Source organism: Pseudopipra pipra, unplaced genomic scaffold, assembly GCF_036250125.1.
Source record: "Pseudopipra pipra isolate bDixPip1 unplaced genomic scaffold, bDixPip1.hap1 HAP1_SCAFFOLD_47, whole genome shotgun sequence".
In the NCBI taxonomy this organism is placed as follows: domain Eukaryota; kingdom Metazoa; phylum Chordata; class Aves; order Passeriformes; family Pipridae; genus Pseudopipra; species Pseudopipra pipra.
In genome coordinates, this window is record NW_026990950.1 from 65,825 (window position 1) to 86,767 (window position 20,943).

General features: G+C 66.8%; 1 protein-coding gene across 1 annotated transcript; it reads left to right on the plus strand.

The window, feature by feature from the left end:
• Positions 1 to 84: 84 nt before the first annotated feature.
• XAB2 (XPA binding protein 2) lies at positions 85 to 20,940 on the plus strand. The gene is given in 20 exon segments (XM_064643586.1): positions 85 to 305; positions 1,806 to 1,954; positions 2,910 to 3,033; positions 4,329 to 4,526; positions 5,326 to 5,460; positions 6,126 to 6,290; positions 7,326 to 7,470; positions 8,628 to 8,779; positions 9,322 to 9,441; positions 9,949 to 10,080; positions 10,634 to 10,765; positions 12,542 to 12,655; positions 15,278 to 15,440; positions 16,346 to 16,536; positions 17,100 to 17,222; positions 18,031 to 18,147; positions 18,149 to 18,203; positions 19,240 to 19,366; positions 19,928 to 20,022; positions 20,782 to 20,940. Coding segments are annotated over 20 exon segments (2,685 nt in total). The 5' UTR covers positions 85 to 119; the 3' UTR covers positions 20,844 to 20,940.
• The last annotated feature ends 3 nt before the right edge of the window (positions 20,941 to 20,943 follow it).

The window sequence follows — 20,943 nt, forward strand, 5'->3', positions numbered from 1 at the left end:
CGTGACGGGCACGGGCGGCGGCCAATGAGAACGGGGGAAACGGCGAGGGCGGAAGTGGCCCGTGACGGCGAGGCGGAAGTAAGGGCGGGGCGCCGGAAGTGGAGGCGGCGCGCGGGCAAATGGCGGCGGCGGGGCCGGAGATGGAGGCGATGGAGGAGCCGCCGGGAGCGGAAGAGGAGCCGGAACGGGGGCCGGGAGCGACCGAGGCAGCGACGGAGGCGCCGCGGGAGGAGCCCGGGGCGGAGCCGGCAGCGGTGGCGGATCCCGGAGCGGGGTCGGGCCCGGAGCGGCCCGAGCTGTGCTTTGTGAGTGCGGGTGCCCCCCCCGGCAGAGACTGAGCCGGCAGTGCAGGAACTGCAGCGGCTCCGGGAAGCGCGGGGGGAGCACGAACGAGAGCAGGAGCCTCCTCTCATCCTTGTCCCATTCCCATTCTCATCCTTGTCCCATTCCCATCCGTGTCCCATCCCCATCCCTGTCCCCATTCCTTGTCCCCATCCCTGTTCTTGTCCCCCATCCCCGTGTCCCCTCCTGTCTCTGGTCCCACACCCAGCCCGGTCCCCATCCGTGTCCCCTCCCGGCCCCGTGTCCCTTCCTGTTAACTGTCCCTGTCCCAAGCCTTGGTCCTGTCCCCATCACAGTGTCCCCAGCCCTGCCCCACGTCCTTGTCCTCGTGTCCCTGTCCCTGTGTCCCCAGCCCTGTCCCCATTCCGATGTCCCCACCCCCTCCCACGGCCATGGTTTTGTGTCCCTGTCCCCTCTCCTGTCCCCTCTCGTGTCCCTGTGCTCATCCCTGTCCCCATCCCGGTGTCCCCATCCCCTCCCAGGGCTCTGTTTTTGTGTCCTTGTCCCCTCTCCTGTCCCCATGTCCCATCTCCTGCCTGTTCCATTGTCCCCACTGTCTCCCACCCCCACATCCCCACTCGTGTCCTCCCTGTCCCCACTGCTCCTGGCCCTATCCCCATGTCAGTGCTGTCATTCTGGCCCTGTCCCCTCCCTGTGCCCTCCTTGTCACCCCCGGCCTGGTGTCCCCATCCCCCTGTCCCCCCTGTCCCTGTCCGTCCCTGTCCCTGTCCCCCCTGTCCCTGTCAGTCCCTGTTCCTTGTCTCTCACCTCCTGTCCTGGTCCCTGATTCCCTCCCTGCTGTCCCCTGTCTGTGTCCCCTGTCCCTTGTCTGTGTCCCCCTGTCCCCTGACCGTGTCCCTTGTCCCCATGTCCCTCAGGAGGATGAGGAGGAGCTGTCCCTGTCCCTGTGTCCTGACAGCGTCCCCTGTCCATGTCCCCTGGTGCTGTCTCTTGTCCCCATGTCCCCCCGGGAGGCCAAGGAGGTGCAGCACGAGGAGGAGCTGTCCCTGCTGTGTCCCCTGTCCCCTGACTGTCCCTGCCATGTCCTCTGTCCCCTGACTGTCCCTGCCATGTCTCTCGTCTCCTGACTGTCCCTGCCATGTCTCTTGTCTCCTGACTGTCCCTGCCATGTCCTCTGTCCCCTGACTGTCCCTGCCATGTCTCTCGTCTCCTGACTGTCCCTGCCATGTCCTCTGTCCCCTGACTGTCCCTGCCATCTCCCCTGTTCCCTGACTGTCCCCATGTCTCCCCAGGAGGACGAGGAGGTGCAGCACGAGGAGGAGCTGTCCCTGTGCCCTGTCCCTGTCCCATGACTGTCCCCTCTGTGTCCCCAGGAGGATGAGGAGGAGCTGTCCCTGCCATGTCCCCTGTCCCCTGACTATCCCTTGTCCCCCCAGAAGGACGAGGAGGAGCTGTCCCTGTTCCCTGTCCCTGTCCCCTGACTGTCCCCTCTGTGTCCCCAGGAGGACGAGGAGGTGCAGCACGAGGAGGAGCTGCTCCGGAACCCCTTCTCGGTGCGGGGGTGGCTCCGCTATGCCCAGGCCCGGCAGCGCGGGCCCCGCCCCCGCCTCAACCAGATCTACGAGAGGGCCCTGCGGGAGCTGCCCGGCAGGTACGGGCACACCTGGCACAGCTGGGCACAGCTGGGCACAGCTGGGCACACCTGGCACAGCTGGGTACACCTGGGACACACCTGGGCACACCTGGCACATCTGGGCACACTTGGGCACATGTGGCACATTTGGGTACACCTGGCACACCTATGGGCTGGGGGGGCACTGGGGGGCACCCGGGATACACCAAGGGGGGCACCCTTGGGAACCTGGGATACACCTGGGGGGTACCTGGGGGGCACCTGGGGGGCACTTGGGGCTAGCAGGGATCTCAGAGGGCACACCCGGGGGCAGCTGGGGGTACCTTGGGATACACCTAGGGGGGTGACCTGGGGATGCCTTGGGACACCTGGGGTACACCTGGGGGTGCCCGGGGTGCACCTGTGCTACCAGTACCTGTGGCAGTGACGGGGGTGCCCCTGGTGACACAGGTGTCCCAGGTGACACAGGGGGTGTCCTAGGTGACTCAGGGGTGTCCCAGGTGACACAGGTGTCCCAGGTGGCACAAGGGGTGTCCCAGGTGACACAGGGGTGTCCCCAATTACAAGCTGTTGTACCGGTACCTGCAGCAGTGACACAGAGGTGTCCCAGGTAACACAGGTGCCCCAGGTGACACAGGGGTGTCCCAGGTGACACAGGTGACAGAGGTGTCCCCCCAGTTACAAGCTCTGGTACCAGTACCTGTAGCAGTGACACAGAGGTGCCCCACATGCCAGAGGTGTCCCAGGTGTCCCAGGTGCCCCAGGGGTGTCCCAGGTGCCCTAGGTGACAGAGGTGTCCCAGGTGCCCCAGGGGTGTCCCAGGTGCCCCAGGTGACAGAGGTGTCCCCCCAGTTACAAGCTGTGGTACCAGTACCTGTAGCAGTGACACAGAGGTGTCCCAGGTGACCCAGGGGTGTTCCGGGTGCCCCAGGTGGCACAGGGGGTGTCCCAGTTGACAGAGGTTTCCCCCTAGTTACAAGCTGTGGTACCAGTACCTGCGGCAGCGCCGGGCACAGGTCAAAGGTCGCTGCCCCTCAGACCCCGCCTTTGAGGAGGTCAACGCTGTGCACGAGAGAGCCCTGGTGTTCATGCACAAGGTGAGGGACATGGGGGGGACAGGGGGACATGGGGGGCACAGGGACACATGGGGGGGCACAGGGACACATGGGGGGGGACAGGGACATGGGGGGGAAAGGGGGACATGGGGGGGGACACGGGGACATGGGGGGGACACGGGGACATGGGGGGGACACGGGGACATGAGGGGGACACAGGGACATGGGAGGGACAGGGACATGGGAGGGGACAGGGACATGAGGGGGACAGGGGGACATGGGGGGGACATAGGGACATGGGGGGGAAAGGGGGACATGGGGGGGACAGGGGAACCTGGGGGAACATGGGGAGAGCCCTGGTGTTCATGCTCAAGGTGAGGGACATGGGGAGAACACAGGGACATGGGGGGCACAGGGACATGGGGGGGACACAGGGACATGGGGGGGACAGGGGAACGTGGGGGGACACGAGGAGAGCCCTGGTGTTCATGCACAGGGTGAGGGACATGGGGGGGACACAGGGACATGGGGGGGACAGGGGGACGTGGGGGCGACATGGTGTTCATGCACAAGGTGAGGGACACGGGGACATGGGGGGCACAGAGGGACATGGGGGGACACGGGGAGGTGATGGGGCCATGAGGGGCCCAAACTTCCCCCAGCCCCAGACCTGCCCCTTCTGCCCCACACCCACCCCATAACCCCCCCCCTCCATGGCGTCCCAGTCCCCCCCAGCTCCCCCTGACCCCCTTGGGACCTCCCTGACCCCCCGAGCTCCCCCTGACCCCCCTATTGCCCCCCAGTCCCCCCCAGCTCCCCCTGACCCCCTTGGGACCTCCCTGACCCCCCGAGCTCCCCCTAACCCTCCTGGTGCCCCCCCAGCCCTACACCCACCCCATAACCCCCCTGTGCCCCCCTGACCCCCCTGTGCCCCCAGATGCCGCGGATATGGCTGGATTACTGCCAGTTCCTGGCAGAGCAGGGCCGGATCACCCACATGCCACTGACCCCCCTGTGCCCCCCTGTGCCTCCCTGACCGCCCTGCTCACCCTGCTGCTCCCCTGACCCCCCTGTGCCCCCCTGACCGCCCTGTGCCCCCCCAGATGCCGTGGATCTGGCTGGATTACTGCCAGTTCCTGGCGGAGCAGGGCCGGATCACCCACACGCCACTGACCCCCCGGTGCCCCCCTGACCCCCCTGTGCCCCCAGATGCCGCGGATCTGGCTGGATTACTGCCAGTTCCTGGCGGAGCAGGGCCGGATCACCCCTGTATCCCCCTGACCGCCCTGCTCACCCTGCTGCTCCCCTGTGTCCCCCTGACCGCCTTGTGCCCCCAGATGCCGCGGATCTGGCTGGATTACTGCCAGTTCCTGGCGGAGCAGGGCCGGATCACGCGCACGCGCCGCACCTTCGACCGCGCGCTGCGGGCGCTGCCCATCACTCAACACCGGCGGCTGTGGCCCCCCTACCTGAGCTTCGTCAGGAAACACCCCCTGCCCGAGACCGCCGTCAGGGTCTTCAGGAGATTCCTCAAGGTGAGACACACCTGGGGACATCTGGGGACACCTGGGGACAGGGACACACCTGGGGACACACCTGGGGATAGGGACACACCTGGGGTCACACCTGGAGACAGGGACACAGCTGGGGACAGGGATACGCCTGGGGACAGGGACACTGCTGGGGACACACCTGGGGACAGGGACACACCTGGGGACACAAACACCGCCTGCCCAAGACCGCCGTCAGGGTCTTCAGGAGATTCCTCAAGGTGAGACACACCTGGGGACACATCTGGGGACACACCTGGGGATGGGGACACATCTGGGGACACACCTGGGGACAGGGGCACAGCTGGGGACACCTGGGGACAGGGACACAGCTGGAATCAGCCCAAGACAGGGCACTCACCTGGCAGTGTCACCTTGGCGCGGTGACACACCTGGACAGGGGTGGCACCACAGGAACAGGCAGGTGACACTGAGGGGGCCCAGGTGACACGGGGGGGATTCAGGTGACACTGAGGTGACACTGCTGTCCCCTGTGCCCAACTACGCCCTGAGGAGGTGGAGCAGTACGTGGGGTACCTGTGCTCAGGGGGGTTCAGGTGACACTGAGGTGACCCTGAGGTGACACTGAGGTGACCCTGCTGTCCCCTGTCCCCAGCTGTGCCCCGAGGAAGCAGAGCAGTACGTGTCCTACCTGTCCTCCGTGGGGGGTTCAGGTGACACTGAGGGGGTTCAGGTGACACTGGGGGGGTTCAGCTGACCCTGAGGTGACCCTGAGGTGACCCTGAGGTGACCCTGAGGTGACACTGCTGTCCCCTGTCCCCAGCTGTGCCCCGAGGAGGCAGAGCAGTACGTGTCCTACCTGCGCTCCGTGGGCCGCCTGGACGAGGCCGCGCAGGTTCTGGCCCGGCTGGTGAACGACGAGAGATTCGTGTCCAGGGAGGGCAAATCCAACTACCAGGTGGGCACTGGGGGCACAGGACACTTTGGGGGGCACGGGGGGGACCTGGGGCACATGGTGGGGCACAGGGGGACCTGGGACACCATAGGGGGCACAGGGGGGACCTGGGGGGGCACAGGGGGGATCCAGGACACCTTGGGGGGTCCAGGGGGCTCCTCTGGGGACAGGGAGGGGTCTCTGTGGCTGTGGGGGAGGAGGACACACCCAGGGCACCTCTGGGGCACCTCTGGAGATGGAGGGAGCACCCAGGGTGGTGGTGGGGGCACCTGTGGGAGCAGGAGGGGTTGGGGGGTCCTGAGGGTCCCTGTGAGGTTTTGGGGGTCTCAGGGAGGTTTTTGGGGTTCTGACCCCCCCATTTCCTCCCCAGCTGTGGCAGGAGCTGTGTGAGCTGCTGTTCCAGCACCCTGGGGTGGGGGTCCCTTGGGCACTGGGGGGTTTCAGGGAGGTTTTTGGGGGCTCTGTGGGCTCTGACCCCCCCCCATTTCCCCTCCAGTTGTGGCAGGAGCTGTGTGAGCTGCTGTCCCAGCACCCCGTGGTGGGGGTCCCTCGGGCACTGGGGGGGTCCCATAGCACTGGGGGGTCTCATGGGCACTGGGGGAGATCTGGGGGTTTTGGGAGATGCTGGGGGGGTTCTGGGGGTTCTGACCCCCCCCTTTATCCCCCAGCTGTGGCAGGAGCTGTGTGAGCTGCTGTCCCAGCACCCCGACCGTGTTCGCTCGCTGGACGCCGGGGGGATCATCCGGGGGGGCCTCACGCGCTTCACGGACCAGCGGGGGCGGCTCTGGGGGGCTCTGGCCGATTGTTACGTGCGCTGCGGCCACCTCGAGAAGGTGACAGCCTGGCCCTGCTGGGACCCCAGGAATGACTGACAGCCCCGGGAACGACTGACAGCCCTGGGAATGACTGACAGCCCTGGGAATGACTGACAGCCCCTGGGAATGACTGACAGCCCCGGGAACGACTGACACCCCTGGGAATGACTGACAGCCCCTGGGAATGACTGACAGCCCTGGGAATGACTGACGCCTCTGGGAATGATTGGCATCCCTGGGAATGACTGACACCCCTGGGAATGATTGACATCTCCTGGGAATGACTGACACCCTTTGGGAATGACTGACACCCTCTGGGAATGACTGACAGCCCCAGGAATGACTGACGTCTCTGGGAATGATTGACATCCCTGGGAATGACTGACAGCCCCTGGGAAGGACTGATTGACACCCCTGGGAATGATCGACAGCTCTTGGGACTGACTGACACCCCTGGGAATGATTGATACCTCTGGGAATAACTGACTGATACTCCTGGGAATGACTGACTGACAGCCCCAGGACTGACACCCCTGGGAATGATTGACATCTGTGGAAATGATTAACATCCCTAGGACTGACTGACACGTCCTGGGAATAACTGATACCGCCTCGGAATGACTGACTGATACCCCTGGGAACGTGTGCTGTTCTTGTTCCTGTGCCTGTCCTCCTGTCTGACCCTGTGTCTGTCCTTGCCTCCGTCTGTCCCTGTGTCTGTCACTGTTGCTGTCCCTGTGTCTGTCCCTGTGTTTGTCCTTGTGTCTGTCACTGTTCCTGTGTCTGTCCCTGTGTCTGTCCCTGTGTTTGTCCTTGTGTCTGTCACTGTTCCTGTGTCTGTCCCTGTGTCTGTCACTGCGTTTGTTCTTGTGTCTCCCAACACTGTCTGAGTCTTCGTGCCTGGGACGTGTCTGAGGAGGCCGTGCAGACCCTGATGATCCCTGATCCCATTCCCGTTCCAGGCCCGGGATGTGTCTGAGGAGGCCGTGCAGACCCTGATGATGTTTATCCCTGTCCCTGATCCCATTCCCTGTGTTCCCATTCCCATTCCAGGCCCGGGATGTGTACGAGGAGGCCGTGCAGACCGTGATGACCGTGCGGGATTTCACGCAGGTCTTCGACAGCTACGCCCGGTTCGAGGAGAGCGTCATCGCCGCCCTGCTCGACACCCAGGCCCAGCTGGGGCGGGGACAGGACGGTACAGCTGGAATGGGAACGGGGGGGACACCCCAAAATGGGGGAGGACACCCCAAAATGGGGGGAGACAGCCCAAAATTGGGGGGACACCCCAAAATGGGGGGGATTAGGTTGAGGTGAGCAAGGAGGGTGTGATCAGGGCCCGCCTGGGCAGCACAGCTGGGGCACAGGTGGAGGGGGGGGGGTGTGTGGGGTGGGGGGCACACACCCCCCTGGGACCCCCCCGAACCCCTGTATCCCCCTGACCCCATGTGACCCCCTGTGCCCCCCTGACCCCCCGTGCCCCCTCAGAGAAGGTGGAGCTGGAGCTGCTCCTGGCACGGTTTGGGTGACTCGTGGCCCCGTGGCCCCTGACCCCCTGTGTCCTCTGACCCCCCCAAGCCCCATGACCCCCTGTGTCCTCTGACCCCCCCAACCCCTGTGACCCCCCCAAGCCCCATGACCCCCTGTGTCCTATGACCTCCCCAACCCCTGTGAGGCCCCCAATCCCCCTGTGTCCTGTGACCTCCTCAACCCCTGTGACCCCCCCCAATCCCCCTGTGTCCTGTGACCTCCTCAACCCCTGTGACCCCCCCAATCCCCCTGTGTCTCCTGACCTGCTGTGACCCCCCCCCGTGCCCCCCTGATCCCCCCCAACCCGGCTGTGCCCCCTCAGAGCTGGAGCTGCGCCTGGCATGGTTCGAGCAGCTCATGGCCCCGTGCCCGGGGAGTCCCTGTGTCTGCTGACTCCCCCTGTGTCCCCTGACCTCCCCCAGCCCCCCCTGGGTGTCTGACCCCCCATTTTCCCGCAGAGGAGGTGGAGCTGGAGCTGCACCTGGTGCTGTTCAAGTGGCTCATGGCCCCGTGCCTGGGGGATCCCCGTGTCCCCTGACCCCCCTCGTGTCCCCTGACTCCTCCTGTGTCCCCTGACCCCCCCCGGGTGTCTGACCCCCCCTGACCCCCCGTTTTCCCGCAGAGGAGGTGGAGCTGGAGCTGCACTTGGCGCGGTTCGAGTGGCTCATGGCCCTGTGCCCGGGGGTCACTGTGTCCCCTGACCCCCCTCGTGTCCCCTGACCCCCCATATGTCCCCTGACCCCCCATGTGTCCCCTGAACTCCCCCTCGTGTCCCCTGACCCCCCCCGGGTGTCTGACCCCCCCTGACCCCCCGTTTTCCCGCAGAGGAGGTGGAGCTGGAGCTGCGCCTGGCGCGGTTCGAGCGGCTCATGGCGCGGCGGCCGCTGCTGCTCAACAGTGTCCTGCTGAGACAGAACCCCCACAACGTGCACGAGTGGCACAAGAGGGTGGCTCTGCACCAGGGGCACCCCGAGAAGGTGGGAGGGGCACGGGGACACACGGGGGGGCTGCACAGGGGGCACCTTGGGGAGGAGGAGGGACCCACAGGAAGGGGAGGACACAGAGAGGGACATGGCAGAGGCGGGGGGGGTGTGGGGGACACAGAGGGACACTGGGGGGGTGTGGGGGACACGTGGGGACACTGGGGGGTGTGGGGGACACCTGGGGACACTGGGGGGGGTGTGGGAGACACCTGGGGGCACTGGGGGGGGTGTGGGGGACACCTGGGGACACTGGGGAGGGTGTGAGTGACACCTGGGGACACTGGGGGGGTGGGAGACACCTGGGGACACTGGGGGGGGTGTGGGGGACACCTGGGGACACTGGCGAGGGTGTGAGGGACACCTGGGGACACTGGGGGGGTGGGAGACACCTGGGGACACTGGGGGGTGTGGGAGGCACCCGGGGACACCGAGACAGGGAGTTTGGCAGTGACACCGCTGTTCTCTGCGCCCCCCCCGTGTCCCTCTTTGTCCCCCCCATGTCCCCCCCACGTCCCCCCGTGTCCCCCCCACCCCAGATCATCCAGACCTACACCGAGGCCGTGCGCACCGTGGACCCCCAGCGTGCCACCGGCCGCCCCCACGAGCTCTGGGTGGCCTTCGCCCGCTTCTACGAGGACAACGGGCAGCTGGACGATGTGAGGGACCCCCACACTGCCCCTGGGACCCCCAAACCGGCCTGGGACCCCCACACTGCCCCCGGGACCCCCAAACCAGCCTGGGACCCCCACACTGCCCCCAGGACCCCCCAAACCTGCCTGGGACCCCTGGGACCCCCACCCTGCCCCTGGCACCCTCAAACCAGCCTGGGACCCCCGGGACCTCCCAACCCTGCTTGAGACCCCCACACTGCCTCCGGGACCCCCCAAACCTGCCTGGGACCCCCACACTGCCTCTGGGCCCCCTAAACCTGCCTGGGGCCCCAGGCCAGGGCCATCCTGTGACCCCCCCTGACCCCCCCAGGCCAGGACCATCCTGTGACCCCCCCCATGTCTCCCCAGGCCAGGGCCATCCTGTGACCCCCCCTGACCCCCCCATGTCCCCCCCAGGCCAGGGCCATCCTGTGACCCCCCCCTGACCCCTCCATGTCCCCCCAGGCCAGGGCCATCCTGTGACCCCCCCTGACCCCCCCATGTCCCCCCCAGGCCAGGGCCATCCTGTCCAGGGCCACCCGGGTGCGGTTCCGGAGGGTGGAGGACCTGGCGGCCGTTTGGTGCGAGTTTGGGGAGCTGGAGCTGCGGCACCACCGGCACGAGGAGGCCCTGAGGGTGCTCCGGGTGAGGGGGGGCCCCAAAAACCCTGGGGGGCGGGGCACCAGAGTGAGGGGGGGACCCCAAAAATGAGAGGGAGACCCAAAAACTGGGGGGTGTTGAGGGCAGGGGGCACGAGTTATGGGAGCTGGAGCTGCAGCATGAGGAGGTTCCGGGGGTGCTCTGGGTGAGGGGGGACCCCAAAACCTGGGAGGGGGGACGACACCAGAGTGAGGGGAGACCCAAAAATGGGGGATCCCTGAAATACAGGGGTCTGGGGGCAGGGAACTGCCAGTGGCCACCCCTCTCCCAGGTGGGATGTCAGGGCTGGGATCCAGGGGGGGAGGGAGAGGGGGTCTGGGGGGGGGTTGGGGACTTGGGGGACCCCCTACATGACCCCTTGAAATGGGGGGAAACCCCAGAATGTGAGGGGGGGGGATTGGGAGCAGGGGGGTGCAGCCAGAGAAGCCCTGAGGGACACCTTTGTCCTCAGGTGGGACCACAGGGCTGGGGGCTCTGGGGGGGGGAGTTTGGGGGGTTTTGGGGCCCCCCCTGAGCCCCCTGTGCCCCCTCCCCCCAGAAAGCCACGGCCCTGCCGGCCAAACGTGCCGAGTACTTCGACAGCTCCGAGCCCGTCCAGAACCGGCTCTACAAATCCCTCAGGGTGTGGTCCATGCTCGCTGACCTGGAGGAGAGCCTGGGCACCTTCCAGGTGGGCACACCCCCCACAGGGCACCTGGGGACATGGGGGGGGACACCTAGGGACAGGGGGAGAGCCTGGGCACCTTCCAGGTGGTCACACACCCCACAGGGCACCTGGGGACACCTGGGGACAGGGGGGAGAGCCTGAGCACCTTCCAGGTGGGCACACACCTCACAGGGCAGCTGGGAACATGGGGGACATGGGGGGACACCTGGGGACAGGGGGAGAGCCTGGGCACCTTCCAGGTGGACACACACCTCACAGGGACCCTTGGGGACACCTGGAGACAGGGGGGATATGGGGGGGACACACCTGGGGACACGGGAGAGAGCCTGGGCACCTTCCAGGTGGGCACACACCTCACAGGGACACCCGGGGACACCTGGGGACATGGAGGGGACACCTGGGGACAGGCGGAGAGCCTGGGCACCTTCCAGGTGGGCACACACCCCCCAAGGACACCTGGGGACAGGGGGGATATGGGGGGGACACCTGGGGACACGGGGGAGAGCCTGGGCACCTTCCAGGTGGGCACACACCCCACAGGGACACCTGGGGACACCTGGGGACATGGGGGGGACAGCTAGGGATGGGGGGGACACGGGACAGCTGGGGAGGGGGGGGACACGGAGGGGACATGGTTGGGATGTAGGACTGACACAGGGACACACCTTGGGACGTGGAGGGACACCTGGGGACACGTGGGGGGACATGGGGGACACACCTGGGACAGGGGGGATGCTTGGGACAGGGGGGAATGTAGGACTGACACAGGGACACACTTTGGGACATGGAGGGACACCTGGGGACATGAGGGGGACACACCTGGGGACACACCTGGGACACCTGGGGACATGAGGTGGACACACCTGGGGACACACCTGGGACACCTGGGGACACGAGGGGGGACACACGTGGGGACACACCTGGGACACCTGGGGACACGAGGGGGACACACCTGGGGACACACCTGGGACACCTGGGGACACGGGGGGGGACACACCTGGGGACACACCTGGGACACCGGGGGACACAAGGGGGACACACCTGGGGACACACCTGGGACACCTGGGGACACGGGGGGGACAAGGCTGACACGAGGAGACCTCCCGTGGGTGCTGAGCCCGGAGCAGGTGCTGGGCAGGGGGGAGACTGTCCCTGGGGTGGGTGTGGGGGTGTCACTGTCCCAGGGTGGCTGTGGGGGTGTCACTGCCCCTGGGGTGGGTGTTGGGGTGTCACTGTCACTGCCCCTGGGGTGGGTGTTGAGGTGTCACTGTCACTGCCCCGGGGTGGGTGTGGGGATGTCACTGCCCTTGGGGTGGGTGTGGGGGTGTCACTGTCACTGCCCCTGGGGTGGGTGTGGGGGTATCACTGCCCCTGGGGTGGGTGTGGGGGTGTCACTGTCATTGAGGTGGCTGTGGGGGTTTCACTGTCACTGCCCCGGGGTGGATGTGGGGGTGTCACTGCCCTTTGGGTGACTGTAATGGTGTCACTGTCCCCGGGGTGGCTGTGGGGGTGTCACTGCCCTTGGGGTGGGTGTGGGGGTGTCACTGTCACTGCCCCTGGGGTGGGTGTGGGGGTATCACTGTCCCCAGGATGGGTGTGGGGGTGTCAGTGTCATTGGGGTGTCACTGTCATTGGGGTGGCTGTGGGGGTGTCACTGTCACTGCCCCGGGGTGGATGTGGGTGTATCACTGCCCTTGGGGTGGGTATGGGGGTGTCACTGTCATTGGGGTGGCTGTGGGGGTGCCCCCCCCCGCCCCCCTGACCCCTCCGTGCCCGCAGTCGACGCGGGCGGTGTACGAGCGCATCCTGGACCTGCGCATCGCCACCCCCCAGATCGTCATCAACTACGCCCTGCTGCTCGAGGAGCACGGCCGCTTCGAGGACAGCTTCAAGGTGACAGGGGACACCTGGGGACACCTGGGGACAGCCTGGGGACAGCTGGGGACAGGGGGGCTGGAGGCACCCCAGGGGAGGGGCTGGGAGCACCCCATAGCTGGAGGAGCACAGGCACTTCTGGGACAGCTTCGAGGTGACAGGGGACACCTGGGGACACCTGGGGACAGCCCGGGGACAGCCTGGGGACAGGGGGGCTGGGAGCACCCTGTGGCTGGAGGAGCACGGGCGCTTCAGGGACAGCTTCGAGGTGACAGGGATGCTGGGGACACTTGGGGACACAGTGTGAAGGTGACAGGGGACACCCCGTGGCTGGAAGAGTTGGATGGGACACCCCAGGGTGGGGGCTGGGGACAGGGTGGTGACCCTGTGTCCAAGGAGGGCTGTGGGGACACCATGGGCACGACATCCTAGGATGGCCCCGGGGCTCCTGGCAGCAGGGGGGGTGACAGGGGGTGGCAGCAGTGACAGGGGGTGGCAGCAGTAACAGGCGGTAGCAGCAGTGACAGGGGGTGGCAGCAATGACAGGGGTGGCAGTGTTGGCAGGGGGGTGGCAGCAGTGACAGGGGTGGCAGCAGTGACAGGGGATGGCAGCAGTGACAGGGGGTGGCAGCAGTGACAGGGGTGGCAGCAGTGACAGGAGGTAGCAGCAATGACATGGGTGGCAGCAATGACAGGGGTGGCAGCAGTGACAGGTGGCAGCAGTGACAGGAGTGGCAGTGTTGGCAGGGGGGTGGCAGCAGTGACAGGGGTGGCAGCAATGACAGGGGTGGCAGCAATGACAGGGGTGGCAGCAGTGATAGGAGGTGGCAGCAATGACAGGGGTGGCAGCAGTGGCAGGAGGTGGCAGCAGTGACAGGAGTGGTGACAGGGGGTGGCAGCAGTGACAGAGGTGACAGTGTTGGCAGCATTGACAGCAGTTGTGCCAGGGATGAGGGTGACAGTGGTGGCAGGGTGACAGTGGTGGCAGGGTGACGTGGGGGGGATGGCAGGGGTGGTGACAGCGGTGTCAGGATGATGGTGGCAGTGACAGGACTGTGACAGCAGTGTCAGGGCAGTGTTCGGGCAGTGGCAGCAGCAACAGGGTGGTGACAGTGGCAGGGCAGGGACATCTGTTTTGGGGTGGCAGTGGCAGGGTGGTGACAGCAGTGACAGGATGGGGACATTGGTATTGGAGTGGCAGTGGCAGTGGCAGTGGCAGGGTGGTGACAGCGTTGTCAAGGCGCTGCCAGGGGCGACAGGGTAGTGACAGGGTGGTGACAGGGTGGTGTCAGGGTGATGACAGGGTGGTGTCAGGGTGGTGACAGGGGTGACAGCGGTGTCAGGGGAGCAGTGTCAGTGTCAGGGACAGATGACAGTCAGATGGTGACTGCAGTGTCAGGTGGTGACATGGTATCGGGGTGATGGCAGTGTTGGGGTGGCAGTGGTGGTGGCAGTGGTGGTGGCAGTGGTGGTGACAGTGGTGCCAGGCAGTGACACAGTGTCAGGGCAGCACCCGGGGGTGACCCTGTACCGTGTCCGTGTCCCCACGTCCCTCTGTCCCCTCAGGCACATGAACGTGGCATTGTCCTGTCCCGCTGGTGACACTGTCCCTGTGGTGACACTGTCCTTGTGTTCACATCCCTGTTGTTGACACTGTCCTTGTTCCAGTGGTGACACTGTCCCTGTGGTGACACTGTCCTTGTCTTCACACCCCTGCTGGTGACACTGTCCTTGTTCCAGTGGTGACACTGTCCCTGTGGTGACACTGTCCTTGTGTTCACATCCCTGTTGGTGACACTGTCCCTGTCCTAGTGGTGACAGTGTCACTGTGCTCATGTCCCCAGGCCTGTGAGTGTGGCATTGCCCTGTTCGGTGGCCGCAGTGGGTGACCTGTGGCTTGTCTCTGTCCCTGTGTTTCTGTCCTTGTGTCCCTGTCCCTGTGTCCCTGTCACTGTGGTGACACTGTCTCTATGTCCTTGTCTTAGTGGTGACAGCGTCCCTGTCCCTGTGTCCCCAAGCCTGTGAGTGTGGCATCACCCTGTTCCAGTGGCCGCAGTGGGTGACCTGTGGCTCGTGTCCCTGTCCCTGTGTCTCTGTGGTGACATTGTCCCTGTCCCCATATGCTTTGTGATGACGCTGTCTGTGTGTGTCTGTCCCAGTGCTGTCCCTATCCCTGATGATGGTACTGTCCCTGTGTCACTGTCCCAGCAGTGACAGCATTCCTATCCCAGCAGTGATATTGTCCCTGTCCCAGCAGCGATGCCATCCATGCCCTTGTGACACTGTCCCGTGTCCCCGGGCGTACGAGCGTGGCATCGCAGGTGACCTGTGGCTCACGTCCCTGTCCCTGTGTCCCTGTGTCCCTGTCCCCGTGGTGACACTGTCCCTGTGTGTCCCCAGGCGTATGAGCGTGGCACCGTGGGTGACCTGTGGCTCGTGTCCCTGTCCCCGTGTCTCTGTGTGTCCCCGTGGTGACGCTGTCCCTGTGTGTCCCCAGGCCTACGAACGTGGCATCGCCCTGTTCCGGTGGCCACACGTGGGTGACCTGTGGCTCATGTCCCTGTGTCCCTGTGTGTCCCCGTGGTGACGCTGTCCCTGTGTCCCTGTCCCCGTGGTGATGCTGTCCCTGTGTGTCCCCAGGCCTACGAACGTGGCATCGCCCTGTTCCGGTGGCCGCACGTGGGTGACCTGTGGCTCACGTACCTGTCCAAGTTCGTGGCCCGTTACGGGGGCCGGAAGCTGGAGAGGGCGCGGGACCTGTTCGAGCAGGCGCTGGACGGGTGCCCCCCACAGCACGCCAAGAGTAAGGGGGCACAGGGGGGCATGGGGGGGCACGGGGGGCATGGGGGGCTCTGGGGGGGCACGGGGAGGGGGGGAGGGGGCACAGCAGGGTCGAGGTGGGGGGTGCCCGGCCGAGCAGGGGGGGCTGCGGGGTGGGGGGTGTCAGGGCTGGTGCCCCTCAGGGCGTGGGGGGGAAGGGGGGGTCAGGGGGTGCCAGGCCAGGTGCCCATCCAGGTATAGGGGGGCTGTGGGGGACAGCTGCGCCCCCTTGGCCGTGTTGGGGGGCCCAGGTGGGTGACCAGGTGTGCCCTGACAGCTGTGCCCAGGTGTGCACCAGGTGTGCCCTGACATCTGTGCCCAGGTGTGCACCAGGACTGCACTGGGTGTGCCCTGACAGCTGTGCCCAGGTGTGCACCAGGTGTGCACCAGGACTGCACTGGGTGTACCCTGACGGCTGTGCCCAGGTGTGCACTGACAGCTGTGCCCAGGTGTGCACCAGGTGTGCCCCGACGGCTGTGCCCAGGTGGGTGCTGGGCAGGGCCCAGCAGGGTGTCCAGGTGTGTGCCCAGGTGGGCAGCAACAGGTACTCCCCCAGCTGTGTCAGGGTGTCTGGGAGGGTGCTGGGCAGATGCTCAGGTGTGTGCCAGGTGGGCATTGCTGGGGGGGTGCCAGGTGGGCACTGCTGGGCAGTGATGGTGCCTCCCCAGCCATGCTGGGGTGCCTGGATGTGTGCCCAGGTGTGCTCAGGGGGGTTCCAGGTGTGCCCAGGTGTGCCCAGGTGGGTGCCCAGGTGTGCCCAGGGGTGTTCCAGGAGTGCCAGGTGTGCCCAGGGGGGTTCCAGGTGTGCCCAGGTGTGCCCAGGGGGGTGCCCAGGTGTGCCCAGGTGTACCCAGGTGTGCCAGGAGGTCCCTGTCGGTGCCCCCCCAGCCATCTACCTGCTGTACGCGCGGCTGGAGGAGCAGTTCGGGCTGGCGCGCCGGGCCATGGGCGTGTACGAGAGGGGCACCCGGGCTGTGCCCCCCGAGCAGCAGCGGGACATGTTCCACATCTACATCCGCCGGGCAGCCGAGCTCTTCGGGGTCACCCACACCCGGCCCATCTACCAGCGGGCCATCGAGGTGGGCATGGGGGGCACTGGGGGGGCACTGGGGGGCACTGGGGGACACTGGGGGTCTGTGGGAGCTCTTCGGGGTCACCCACACCCGGCCCATCTACCAGCGGGCCATCGAGGTGGGCACAGGGGGCACTGGGGGGGCACGGGGGGCCTGGGGAGTGTCAAAGGGGCACCAGCAGTTGACAAGAGCCACCAGGGGCAGTGGGGGCACCCTGGGGGGGCTGGAGGGTGACGAGGAGCATCTGGGGGTGACAAAGGGGCACTGGGGGGGGCATCTCGAGGGGCTGGGGGTGACAAGGGGCACCTGGGGGTGACAAAGGGGCATGAGGGGTGGGGGGGACACTCAGAGGGGCTGGGGGGTGACAAGGGGCACCAGAGGTGGTGGGGGCACCCGCAGGGGCTGGGGATGGCGCAGGGGCACAGGGATCTGTTGACACCACGTGGGTGCCGGGGTGGGGGGGCCCTGGCAGGTCTGGCGGGGGGCAGGTGGGCCCAGGCGGTGCCAGGTGGGCACAGGTGGTGCCAGGTAGTGCCAGGTGGGCACAGGTGGGTGTGCTGTGCCCCCAGGTGCTGGGGGACGACGCGGCGCGGGAGCTGTGCCTGCGCTTCGCCGACATGGAGTGCAAGCTGGGCGAGGTGGATCGGGCCCGTGCCATCTACACCTACTGCTCCCAGATCTGCGACCCCCGGGTGAGGGCACGGGGGGGGCACAGGGGTCACACAGGGGTCACATCTACACCTACTGCTCCCAGATCTGCGACCCCTGGTGAGGGGGCATGGGGGGCACCCGGGAGGATACCCAGGGCTGGGGGGCACCAAATAGTGTGAGGGGGGATTAGTAGTGTCCCCGGGGACACCCAAGTGTCACATGCCAGGGTGTCCCCCAGGCCAGGGGTGTCCCCGGGGCTGTGTGGGTGCTGTGGGGTGCCCTTGTCCCCAGGGGTGTCCCCAGGGGTGTCCCCAGGGCCAGGGGTGTCCACTGCCCCCCCTACCTGTGCCAGGGGCTCCCCGGGGTCATGGGGGTGTCTCTGGGGTCTCAGGGCTGTCACGTGCTTGCCCTGCAGTGCCCCTGTGCTGGGGCGTCCCCAGGGCTGTCCCTACGCGTCCCCTGGGTGTCCCCAAGGTGTCAGGGGTGTCCCCAGGCCCCCTCAACCCCCCTCTGCTGAGGTGTCCCTAAAGCTGAGTCCACTGACCCTGTGGGTGTCCTCAGGGTGACAGGGGTGTCCCCACAGTTGCTCTGGGATGCCCCTGTGCTGGGGTGTCCCCAAGGTGCCAGGGGCGCCCCCAGGGTGCCCCAGGTCCCCCTTGACCCCCCTACACCTATGCTGGGGTGTCCCCAGGGGTGTCTCCCATGTTCCCTGGCTGTCCCCAGGGTGCCCCAGGTCCTCTCAACCCCCCCCGCCCCACCTCTGCTGGGATGTCCCCAAGGCTGTCCCCATGACCCCTGGGTGTCCCTGGGGTGCCGTGGCCCCCCCTGACCCTCTGTGCCCCCCCCCAGATCACAGGCAGCTTCTGGCAGACGTGGAAGGAGTTCGAGATCCGCCACGGCAACGAGGACACGATCCGGGAGATGCTGCGGATCAAGCGCAGCGTCCAGGCCACCTACAACACCCAGGGTCAACTTCATGGCCTCTCAGATGCTCAAGGCCTCGGGCAGCGCCACCGGCACAGGTCAGCGGGCACGGGGGCACCGGGGGGCACCGGGGGAGGGCAGGGGGGGACACAGGGGGGCAGGGGGGACACAGGGGGGGACACAGGTTTAGAGAACACGCCCGTGTCCCCAGGGGTGTCCCCAGGGGTGTCCCCAGGGGTGTCCAGGGGTGTCCCTGGGGCTGGGGGGGTCCTCAGGTCACATGGGTGCTGTATGTTGGAGGTGCCCCCGTACTGGGGTGTCCCCAGGTGTCCCCTGACCGCCCCTACGTGTGCCAGGGTGTCCCAAAGGCCCCGGGGGTGCCAAGTGCTGGCACGTCCCTAAGGCCACGGGGGGGTCCTCAGGGCCCGTGTGGGTGTTGTGGGATGCTCTTGTCTCCAGGGGTGTCCCCAGGGGTGTCCTCAGGGCCAGGGGTGTCCCCTGACCCCCGTGGGTGTCCTGGGTGCCCCCTGTCCCCCCCACCTGTGCCAGGGCATCCCCAGGGACCACGAGGTGTCCCCAGGGTCACAAGGGGGTCACGTGCTTGCTCTGGGGTGTCCCTGTGCTGGGGTGTCCCCAGGGTGTCCCCAGGGTGTTGAGGTGTCCCCATCCCAGCCCCCTGTGGGTTCCCACGGTCCCCCCGACCCCATCCATGTTTTCTGGCCCCCCCAACCCCATCCCTCTTTTGGGGGGGTCCCAGGGGTAGTCAGGGGGCTGTGAGGGGGGTCCCATGGCCCCCTGACCCATCCCTGTTTTGGGGGTTTCCCAAGGCTCCTCATTACCTGTTCCTCTTTTGGGGGTTCCCAAGGCTCCCCCTGACCCATCCTGTTTTTGGGGGATTCCCACAGACCCCCTGACCCTGACACTGTTTTTGGGGGATTCCCAAGGCTCCCCCTGACCCCTCCCTGTTTCTGGGGGTTCCCAAGGCTCCCCCTGACCCTTCCCTGTTTTGGGGGTTCCCAAGGCTCCTTCTGACCCTTCCCTGTTTTGGGGGTTCCCAAGGCTCCCTCTGACCCCTCCCTGTTTTGGGGGCTCCCAAGGCTCCCCTGACCCATCCCTGTGTTTTTTGGGGTGCAGTGTCAGACCTGGCCCCGGGGCAGAGTGGCCTGGATGACATGAAGCTGCTGGAGCAGAGGGCCGAGGCTCTGGCGGCCGAGGGCCAGCGGGACACGCCCCGGCCCCCCCAGCAGGTGCTGTTTGTCAGGTGAGTGACCACACCCATGGCCAGGTGACCTGGCCACGCCCACCTGACGCCCCCAGGTGTTCCCCACAGGTGAGGTGGGCGTGGCCTCACAGCCCCACCCTGTGGCTCCCTTTCCCCCCCTCAGGTGGGTGGGTCCCCCCGCCAGGGCAGGTCCCTGTGGATGGGGGGTCCCAGCTCACCCCTGGAGGGTCCCCGTGTCCCCTCCCCATTCATGGTCGGGATCCCCTCCACCCCTGTCCCACCCCTGTCCTGGAGCCCCCCCAGTTCCCCCCCTGCTGTGTCCCCACTTCAGGGGGGTATGGGGGGCTTCAGGTGCCCCCCCCTTTGGTGGTGTGACAAGGGGGGGTCTCTGGGTGCTGATGGGGGGGACAAGGGGGGGTCTCTGTATGCCCCCCATGGGTGCTGACGGAGGGATGGGGGTCTCTGGTGCTGATGGGGTCTCTGGGTGCTGATGGGGGGATGGGGGTCTCTGGGTGCTGATGGGGGTCTCTGGGTGCTGATGAGGGGATGGGGGTCTCTGGGTGCTGATGGGGGTCTCTGGGTGCTGATGGGGGGGTGCAGGGCCGAGGCCCCCCCGGGGGGCAGAGCCCACCCTGTCCCAGCAGGGGAACCCGAGGAGATCGACCTGGGCGAGGACGAGGGCGACGAACCCGACGGTACCGGGGGGGCAGGGGGGGGCAGGGGGGCACTGGGAGGGGCACTGGGACCGGGGGGGCACAGGGGGGGCACTGCAGGGACTGGGGGGGCACAGGGATGGGCGGGGGGACACGGTGTGGGGGCATTCGGGATGAGGGGGCACTGGAGGGGCCATGGGGGGATACAGGGATGGGGGAACAGGGGGGGCCATGGGGGGGATACAGGGATGGAGGGGGGCACTGGGAAGGACATTGGGGGCATACAGGGATGGGGGTATGGGGGGGATATGGGGATGGGGTACAGGGGGGGCCATGGGGAGGATACAGGGATGGGGGGACAGGGGGGGACATGGGGGGTTACAGGGATGGGGGGGGACATGGGGGGTTACAGGGATGGGGGGGACAGGAGGGGGGCCATGGGGGGGATACAGGGATGGGGGGACATGGGGGGTTACAGGGATGGGGATATGGGGGGGATACAGGGATGGGGGGACAGGGGGGGACATGGGGGGGTCATGGGGGGGATACAGGGATGGGGGGCCATGGGGGGATACAGGGATTGGGGTCATTGGGCCGGGACACGGGGGAGGACAATGGGGGGGGTACAGGGAGGGGACTGGGGTGTGGGGGAGGGGTCCCCCGGGGCACAGGGAGGAGACAGTGGGACACCCATATTTGGGGTGGGGGCAGAGGCCTCAGTGCCATGGGGAGGAGGCTGGGGGGGGTCGTGTGGCCCCCCCCCCCATTTCGGGGGTCTCTCACTCTCCCTGTCCCCCCCAGAGGTGCAGCTGGAGCAGAAGCAGGTCCCAGCCTCGGTTTTTGGGGGGCTCAAGGACGACTGAGACGCTGGGGGGGCCCCCTCTGGGGCCCCCCCTCCACCTCATCCACCCCCCCTCCCATCCCTGTACCCCCCCCTGCCCCCCCCAGCTTAATAAACCCCCC